The sequence below is a fragment of the Amphiura filiformis genome, chromosome 5, assembly GCF_039555335.1.
Source record: "Amphiura filiformis chromosome 5, Afil_fr2py, whole genome shotgun sequence".
Lineage (NCBI taxonomy): Eukaryota > Metazoa > Echinodermata > Ophiuroidea > Amphilepidida > Amphiuridae > Amphiura > Amphiura filiformis.
The window spans coordinates 9,146,074-9,155,943 of record NC_092632.1 but is presented as its reverse complement, the minus strand read 5'-3'; the positions used below and the strand labels follow the sequence as shown (position 1 = coordinate 9,155,943).

The 9,870-nt window shown below is 35.8% G+C and overlaps 1 protein-coding gene across 1 annotated transcript; it reads left to right on the top strand.

The window, feature by feature from the left end:
• The first annotated feature begins 3,860 nt into the window (after window positions 1-3,860).
• Window positions 3,861-9,586, top strand: LOC140152579 (univin-like). The gene is made up of 2 exons (XM_072174970.1): window positions 3,861-4,731; window positions 6,502-9,586. The coding sequence occupies exons 1-2, from the start codon at window positions 4,434-4,436 to the stop codon at window positions 7,362-7,364; spliced, it is 1,161 nt and encodes a 386-aa protein (XP_072031071.1). The 5' UTR covers window positions 3,861-4,433; the 3' UTR covers window positions 7,365-9,586.
• Window positions 9,587-9,870: the final 284 nt, after the last annotated feature.

Below are 9,870 nucleotides of genomic sequence, written 5' to 3'. Positions count from 1 at the left end.
CGGATTTACCATAGGGCTAGATGGGCCCAGGCCCAGAGCCCCCAAATTTTTTGGGCCCCAAAAATTGCCCTATGCAGTGTGCATATTCCGTTTTAGCCGAAACACACAATGTTTTGGGCCTAAATAGTGTACACAATAGCAAAGTTTTGCGCGCTTCTCGCGCACTGGCTTATTATATAGCAAAATTCAGCTTCAATTTGGGCTAAAATAGACATTTTCTCTCCCGCTTCGCGCGCAAATGTCGTACAAAATCTAAAAACTTGGCCACTTGAGTGCACGTGCTTTTCTCACGGTGCGTTTGAGGTCCTCCAAATTTTGGCCTGGCCCCCCAAAAGGTAAATCCGGCCCTGAGTGCAAATCATACTATATTGCTGGTGATTTCTGTGCCTTGGACTCGGTTAATAGTGGTTTCAAGCGTTCTACTCTTTAAACATGTAAAAGAAAAGCTAAGAAACTACTAAACCAATGAATCTTAATAATAATAGCTGATTGCAGCATCGAGATAAAAAAGATTAAAACGATTTATCTCGATGATTACAGCGTTAGTTTTCAATAAGATATCTTGAAATAGATGTGTTTGTGTAGATCGATAGATGTTAAATTTGAGAATGATAATCCACTCAATGTCTGTCCCAGATGTCTTATAATAATTGAAAGTGCATGGTGACTGAATGTGATTGGCATATTTCTTTTAAACCAAGATATGAGAGTTCTTCATTTTGGATGCAATGTGACTTCGTGACGCTTAAAAGTTCAACTTACTGAATCATGGCAGCAGGCCTGTTCTAATAAGTTGTTAAAGGTGCTATTAAAATCAAGGGGGTTGAACCGTTGTCAGATTTGTGAAAAACATCTTTTGTGTGAAAAGAGGAACAGGTTTGCTCTGCCTCTCAAGCCACGTAAGATCACTATAACGTTCATTTACATAGGACGTCCAGAAAGAAGGGTAATTCTTAAACGATAAGGACCTGAATATCGCGAAACAAGCCGAAATATACCTGGATATACATTAACTTGTAAATCAAAGTCAAGTCACGTTGTAACCCATGCAGCATTGTGATGCAATACCGTGCATGAATTTGGGAGCTTTGCCACGCCTTGATCACTGATTGGTAAGTTCAGAAAATAAACTAAAAAAAAGTAACCATTTCTCATTTTGCTTTTTTTCGTTTGATTGTTTTAAACCTTCTTTTCTTTTTCTTTTTTTTTTTTCTTTTCTTTTTTTTTTTTTTTTCTTTCTTTCTTTCTTTCTTTCTTTCTTTCTTTTTTTTTCTTTTTCTTTCTTTTTCTTTCTTTCTTTCTTTCTTTCTTTCTTTCCTTTTCATTCGTTCTTTCTATCTTTTTCTTCTTTTTTTCTTTCTATTTCGTTCATTCTTTCTATATTGCTTTCTTTCTTCCTTTTTTCTTTCCTTTTGTTCTTTCTTCCTTTATTATCTTCCTTTTTCCTTCGCTTGTTCATTCGTTCTTTCTTTTTTTCATTTTTTTTCTTTTTGTTCGTTCTTTCTATCATTCTTTTTTCCTTTCTTTTTTCTTTCCTTCTTTCATTCGTTATTTCTTTCTTACTTACGGTTTTTCTTGCAGTGTATGCTCTTTTGGGGGGGCGTATATCTTACAAAACTACACCCCGTGACCTGGTACACATGACAATTCACAAATACCATTACAAACACCGTTCTTTGTTTTTATTTATTTTTTCGGCTATATTTTGTTTCATTTTTAATTTCCTCATTTTCTCGAGATGGTAATTTTAACAAATATTTAGTGTTCACATAAATCGTCAAGCATGCATGCTTTGTCGAAGATGGTCAAAGACCATGAAGGCAAATAGAGTACATTGGCACCTGACCTGCAACACAACGATATGTGGACATAAGGATCAAGGAGTAATAGGTTTCCTGGTCTACCATACGGCCATCAACAGGAGGTAATAGTGGTCACAATTACTCACTATTTTGGGTTAATTTCAATAAATATCGTTTTCATAACTAATCGTACTAATCGAAACATCTTTTATCGTTATACATAAACGGAAGCGGAATCTGGTGTAAAAATTGCGTGGTGGGATAAAAACAGTAAAACGATTCTCATCGAGTCTATTTTTATCTAGTTGCGGGTTCTAAGTACAAGTTGGTGGGTGAGAATTGGGCGGTAACCACAAGTCACGCGAACGATGGGCAGGTAATGAAGAACACTTGACCAGTTATTGAGTAGCCCATGACTGCTAACTTCCGGTAGGTTTGTTCGGTCATTGGTATAACTAAGAGGAAATGTGTGTGATCTGAATCAGAAATGAATGAGCCTAATAGTAAATACTGAACAACAACATATTGTTTTCCGACTAAACGCCTAACTGCATGTTTACTACTTCTGTCTATTATGCATTTGAGATAGTAAACAAAAAGTTAAAAATGATAGTTAGTACTGTCTTCTGCTTTAGACATTGTACAGTCATCATAAGAGCTATTAAATCTGAATATGATAGAGAACTAACATTGAAGTTGAAACACCATAATTTGCAATCTTGCCAATAATACTCATAGGCCTACACCGGAAACTTTGTCCCCGCGGCAACCTTCGTCAGAAAAATCCAAAAATTGATGACATTTATGTAACTTTGATCAATTCAGTGAGTTGATATTTCATATGCATGCATTAATTAGTATAAACTGTCCAACAACTTATTATACTTGTTTATGTGCTGAGGGCACCTGAGACAAAATACCTAGGAGGGTACTAGCAAAAGAGAGCTTTTACATGTATATTATGCCTACCCCACAAATGTTGACGAAAAAGCACCGAGAAAGACGTGTGGCTATCGTCAATAAACCTGAAGGGGACCTATTATGTATCCTTGTGGTACGCATGATAGCGTAGCCGCGACTAGTCGGAGCTATATGAGCCATTTATTTTGTTGGAGTTTATCCATGTGCAATGTGCATCGATTTACGTATTTCGGTGGCTTGTCTGCTGCGTTTGTGCGCGCTGGCGATTAGTGTGTTAAGGGATATATAATGTGTCATGAAATATTAAAGCCATAGCTATTTTTTACTCAACATTGGTATTTGAACTTCAACAATGGATTAGATTTAAGCATAGGGGGCATAACTTGTTCGATTAACGAAATATAACTGTATGGCATTATACTAAATCATGTTGTGTCACTGGTATACTTTTTATCCGGAAAGGGTCAGTTGTTAGGCGTTAAGAAGTAGGCATAGGGCTAACTGAGTACGCCTATCATTTTTAAATGGTAGACTTAACAGTAATGGTACATCATGTAATGATGGGATTAATAATACAGGGCATTTTGCATTTTCTGTATAACTGGTAATAAATATGTAATGAAGTAAGGTCGCTATTTGTACATTTGTATATTGTTTGTACATCTATGAATAAAGTCCAGCTCTGGATGGGTTAATGCCATGAATGCCAAATCGTCCGTCTGCACATTCATTTGTCCGCATGCAGCAGACGGCGTAATTGGTTACTATTTCTTTCCTTTATTATGTTCATCCAAACGCTTTGTGTGTGATCTTCTTAACGGTTCAATGTTATTGCAAAATATATTTCGCGTAACATAATTTTCCGCTTTTTCATAATTCCGTACAAATGTTTACCCTGGCCGTGTTATGTTTTCTTTCTTTTTTTTCTCACATAAAGTTGTTTGTACGGAGCAATGTTGGTAATAATAAGATTAAACTGTTACAAGTTGATGTACTTCAACGTGACAAGATTCCCATTGCAGGACAATAACTCAAAACATGATCAATAAATGACTTGCAGTTTGGTCATTAGAACGGTATTATCATGACAATGCCCATAATGCGCATTGACCCGTTTCAACAATTCATTCTGTTTGTTGGACAGGCACGATCTTTTAAAGTTTGCTCTGTCACATAAATGACAATAAGCACCTATTGAAAGATACTAATTACGCAATTAATTAAATTCGGCTGAGCTCTTCTACGTCCAAACTAGCCAGGCCTACCAATTAGAGCGACTAGACCACAGAGTAATTGGGCCAACCATCCTCTCGTTGAGCTCACATCACCCTATGCGTCTACCATGTTCAGATGTGCCTACCGCAGGCAGCATACACACGGATATTTCAAATATAGAATCAGCCCGCCGGCAGAGTTACCTTAACTTTCGCCTTATTTCACTATCGTCAATTGTGCCCTCAACTCAACCCGGCACTGTTGGTCGCCTTCCATTCCAGAAAAAAATCTCTTTTTCTTGGCACCGTACGTCTGTATGAGGTTTGCTATATCGACGTAGTGAGTTTCTACTTTTTCACAGGATTCTAAGTTTTGTGTTGTCAGACGTGCTCTTTGCCTACACCTGCTGACAGTAGCGGCCTCGGGCCCGTTAAAATTTGTCGACTATCCGTCATAAACACCATCCGAATCAGTGTGAACTTGACCATCGACAAAATGGAACTTGGAAATGCCATGTATCTCGTTTTTGTCTACTTCGTAACATTGTGTATCAAGTTTGAAATATCATCGGAATACGTTACTTTGAGTAAGCAGATGGAGAGTCGAATATTGAAAGTTTTGGGACTGAAAGAACGCCCTAGACCAGGACCCAATGCGACCGCGCCTCAGTACATGTTGGATCTATACAAACGTCTTCAAGGGGACACCAGTTACATGCCTTCAGAAGCACAGAGATGTAGTTTTTCCGATCCTACAATCCCCGGCAATATTATCCGCAGTTTTCCAAATGCAGGTAAGAATTAATTTGCGTAAAAAGTACCGTAAGAACAAAAGAGACACCAGTGACGAATGTATTAATCAGAGAGGAGTAATATGTTTGTCACACTTAACGGAAAAAAGCAATAGTTTGTCTTGAGAGATGATTTTTGAAGGAAAGAAGATGCTATGTTTCATTTTTTGTTAATCTAAACTATCCGGCTAAAGTAAGATGTGCATGATGTCACTAAGAAAGCATGGCATGTGATACGTACCAGAGAGATAATCTATATCCAAATGGCCAAAATTGATCGATACCTTAATCAATTCCTGCCATTTTGACATTCATCGATATTGACCAACAAAAAACATAGACTACTTTTTGCTCTGCTGGCCGATAATGAGATACGTATTTGATTGTCATTTTCTCAAGTTCAGAGAAATGACCTTCCTTCCTTTTTAATAATATTGCATAAATTGTGTTCATTACGTGATCATTTCGCGGCATATATGTAAAGATTTAACTCAGCAGGTTGCGTACAGGTATAACCAGGTGTGTTCAACAGGTGTGCTGGTTTTGTTCAACATAAGGGGACCATGTGTTGGAAAAAGACTTGAACTAAAAAAACTTATCGATTATTGCTTTAAAAACTTGAAATGGACTTGAATGCATGTTGTTAAAAAGAATAATGCACATCCTTGTATTTTGTATGATCATGGAAATAGTAGATCTCATCTACTATTTCCATGGTATGATCGTGGTGGTCGTGTGTGTATTAGCAAAATACTTGGGCCATGATGGTTGCCTAGTTTCCCAAGTTTAAATAAATATTCCTATAAATTACCAATCTAACAAGATGTTCTTCAGAGATGCTGTTTACATTAGATATATGTTATGATATGTATCATCCAAAATATGTCACATTTTTACCCCATTGAAGCAGCTTGCATGGCAGCGACCACCTCTGCGCTATGCCATGTTTTATACAATAAAGTTATCAAAAGTTGAGTGTAATATCAGCACACAACTAGCAAGATATCAAATAATATGAAAATGGAGCTAGCGAATTGAAGCAATTGGTTATGATTTCATTTGATTTACACCCGTCGAGATGATACTCGACCAAATCAATTGTGGTATTTGCTCTGATTTTTAATGTAGCATCCTGTGGTGAATTTACTCTCACCTTCCATCCACTGATCAAATGGAGGTGTGTTGGGTTTTTTTATTAGTTTTATTTTATATATATATATACCGATAATGGTCAAAGATAGTAATTTTGGTTCAAATCTAATCTTTGCAAACTTTTTCTAACTTGGTCTTTTTCTAGTATAATTATTTTTTCGGATTGGAACCATGAGGTAATCTTGTAAATTATACTGTTTGAATAAAAATAACTGTCACAATTATATATAGGTCCTAATTGTTATTGTTCATCACGAGTCTTTCTTTCCAAAACAAACTTGGCGCTCATCAGATATGCACATCGATAGGCTGATTGGATTAAGTGTGTTCTTGAGGGCAATGACAACTGTCAATCAAAAAAATAGGATTATCATAAACAACTCGAGTAAATATCAACAAAATGTACTTTTGGCTAGATAGTTTTGTGATAAATTGCGGGGGCAACATTTTGATTTACCAGAAAACGTTCACATCAAACTTCTATGCAAGTTTTTCACAATTCGAAACTCGCGGCTTTCTGCAATCTTGGAATAAATACAATAATGTATGTTTTTGCTATTTTTGTTGTTGACGCTATATTGTCATTTAATGCTTGTATTGTTTTTTATTTTGTTCCTGCAGGTACTTCACTGCGTCCCATCGATGACGTTGCACCAACATTTCGTCAGGTTGTGTATTTCAACGTATCAACGATACCTCGAACAGAAACTGTAACAGGCGCTGAACTCAAGCTAGAATTTCTGGACGAAATTCGACAAATTGGTACTATTTCTACCATAGAGGTGAAGATTTTCCAGATTCTTCGCCGAGTTGGAAACTCCCTTTCACCACTTGCTCCACGATCTAACGCCTTGAAAGAAAACGCTCTTCGACTCCATGCTTCTTTAGCGCTTAATTTGGAACGCAATAACGACAACGAATCCGGTTCTGTGGACTTACTTTCATTGGTCAAAAGATGGCGGGAAAATCCAAACGCTAACTACGGGCTGTATGTAACCGTTAGCTTCCCAAATACGTCCAGCCCCGAAACCAGGACACTTTTAACCAATAAGATGCCACGATTTGGAGCGGGAACCACATCGATAGTTGTAGTGTCGGTGGATACGACGAGGTGTAAAAATCGTGTGCGAAGAGATGTTGACGATTTTGAAGCTCACCATAGCCATTCCAATCTGTGTCAGAGGCATTCACTTTATGTGAGTTTCAGGGAAGTAGGCTGGCAGGATTGGATTATCGCGCCAATGGGCTATCAAGCTTATTTCTGTTCTGGAGAATGTCCATTTCCATTGAATGATCGCTTAAATGGGACAAATCATGCTATAATACAGACGTTAGTGAACTCTATGGACCCAAGTTCGGTGCCAAAAGTTTGCTGTGCACCAACTAAACTTTCAGCGATATCAATGTTATATTTTGACAATGATGAGAATGTGGTTTTGAGACAATACGAAGACATGGTTGTAGAAGCATGCGGCTGTCGCTAACATTTTTTGTTGATTTGTTTGTATGTTTGTTTGTTCTGTTTGGTTTTAACATGTTAAATGTAGAATTTTAGATTCAGCCATTAATATCATCGTATCACAAAACATTGGCCTAATTTGTTCCTGCATAGTTATTTTGATATCATGCAAAAATGTACAATAGGGCCTACAGTGTACAAATCAAGTTGATTTCCGCAGTGTGTCGCAATTACTTTTTAGATAAATTCACCACAATTTAGCAATTTCATCATGCATAACTATAGCCTAAGTCTCTCAACCCCGATTTCGAAACATTTAAACAAAATGGCCGTTCACCTGCAAGCCCAACCCGATGACCGTGTGTTGCAGTTGAAGGATTGGTGGATCCAGTCTAATGCATAACCTACCGCAATCTAAGTCAGAGGAATATTTTTTGATTGTCAACCTTTTAAACATAAGTAACATTAATATTCACATATGAATTGAAAATCTTGTGCGAAATATGCGAATGCCAATAACAAACATAGAGATTAAATTCTCTAGGTCGACCTACCCAGCTTTTGTCTATTTTTTAGTCACATAGGTTTATTGTCTAAAGATAATTAAATGCAATTTGTACCGGCTGACAGCTTTCCCCAACATCGACCGACATCAGTGACATAAGACTATGATCAAGTGGCGAAAGCGCACATGGACATGACGGAATAGGGCGAGCGCGTAAGAGTCTCGTTCAAAGAAGAAGAGCCACAGCTAAATGAAAATTTGATTTTGTCATAGGCCTATTTGAATTATTAATCTGAAAAGTGAAAATGCAAACAATTGGCCAATGTTTTGTGTTGCATTAATTGCATTTTTATGTAAAAAATATACTTGAGCAGCTCCATTGTATATATTATTGAATGTAAATACAGAAAAGGTTTGTGCGTTTTAAACGTTAAAATGTAACAGAGGAAGTTCACTGCGAACTATAAATTTATTCTTGTCTTAGTTGTCAAATCTGTTATTATGAATGACAGTTATTGTGTATTTTGATTGTATCTTTATATCATGAAATGTTGTTTATAACTTATAGATGATAAAATGTTGATGTGCGTCAACGAAGTGCCATTTTATTGTATATTATGCAAGCAAACCATTTGCAATAGGTAGGTATAACATGGATAATAAATAGATCATGTAAATTTGTTTTTTGAATAGTTCTTGAATAAACTTAAACTACGATTTTTATTTTTGATAATTTGATCCACAAGATATATCAAGAGCAGCAATTGGAAGTTGACTCATCTCAGTTTAGACATTGATTGAACGACGAAATAAATTGTAGGGTGACAAGATAATATGTAAATCGCATTTCAACTCTTACGATTTTGTCCACAAAACCTGTTTTTCTGAAAATAAGAGTAAAATAATTAGTGTACGCGTACAGACGTTTTCACATTATGTTGCTCAATTGCTATTTCATTTGCAAATCTTCAAATGCTCATTAACGATTTGGTATATATAGTAAAATAAATGAAGACTAATTAATCAAAATGTATAAGCAACCAGCTTCAGTCCTAACTGTATTGCATGTATGCATACTTGCGAAACTATCTGGGAATATGAGGAATATGTTGTAAATGACAGTTTCCCATCAAGTATCATAAGCTTCCTTATGCCAAACCAGATTTTCTGAACATTAGATAAGATAATGACTCGTGTAAGAAATATATAATAAAGAAATGCTAAGTATCAAAATATCGTTTGTTTGAAGCAAATCGGACATACTGTCTTCATAATACATCAATTTATATATTTTTGTATCTTATTGTTTTATCAATAATCAATATGGTTAGTGAGCTAAAAAGGCTCATATTAATTATTTTTTTTGCCAATATTTTATATTAAAAATCAATACATAAATGTTCAGGGACTTTAATTTTGCTGACTTATGCCTTTGAAACTTGGTCAAAGTGTTTCTAATATGTTCCAATGTGTTAGTCACCCTCTAATTTACATATTTACAATGATAATTATTTAGCATTTATTTAAATTAGCTCATTAATATATGCAAATTAGAGAGCGACTAGACAATATAATACACTAGAGCGCATTATACGAGTAGAAACACGATCAAGTTTTAAGGCAAACGTCTGCAAAATAAAAGTAACCTGATCATTCATGCATTGAATTTTAGTAAAATAATGGCACAAATTAATGAGCCTTTTCAGTCATTTTAGTTAATTAACCATATTGATTATTGATTTTTTTTAAACCCAGTAAGATACCGTACAAAGGATATATAAATTGATGCATTATGAAACCGTATGTCCGATTTGCTTCAAACAAATCAAATAATGTTAAAACATTAATTTCCAGAAAATACTCGGATACTTGGCATACTTGGTGTGTCAATAAAGGATATCACTACGGCTTGTATAGGCCTCCATTACGCATTTTGTAAAGATTAAGGAATCGGATATTAACGTTTGCATAGTATTATTTGTGGGAGCTGAGAGTACACCAGACATATCGAATTGCATTCTGAATA

Bases quoted from the DNA above. Each gene is read 5' to 3' on its own strand.
- LOC140152579 (XM_072174970.1), top strand. From the start codon at position 4,434: ATGGAACTTGGAAATGCCATGTATCTCGTTTTTGTCTACTTCGTAACA. The intron at 4,732-6,501 runs GTAAGAATTAAT...TTGTTCCTGCAG, and splicing joins CCGCAGTTTTCCAAATGCAG to GTACTTCACTGCGTCCCATC.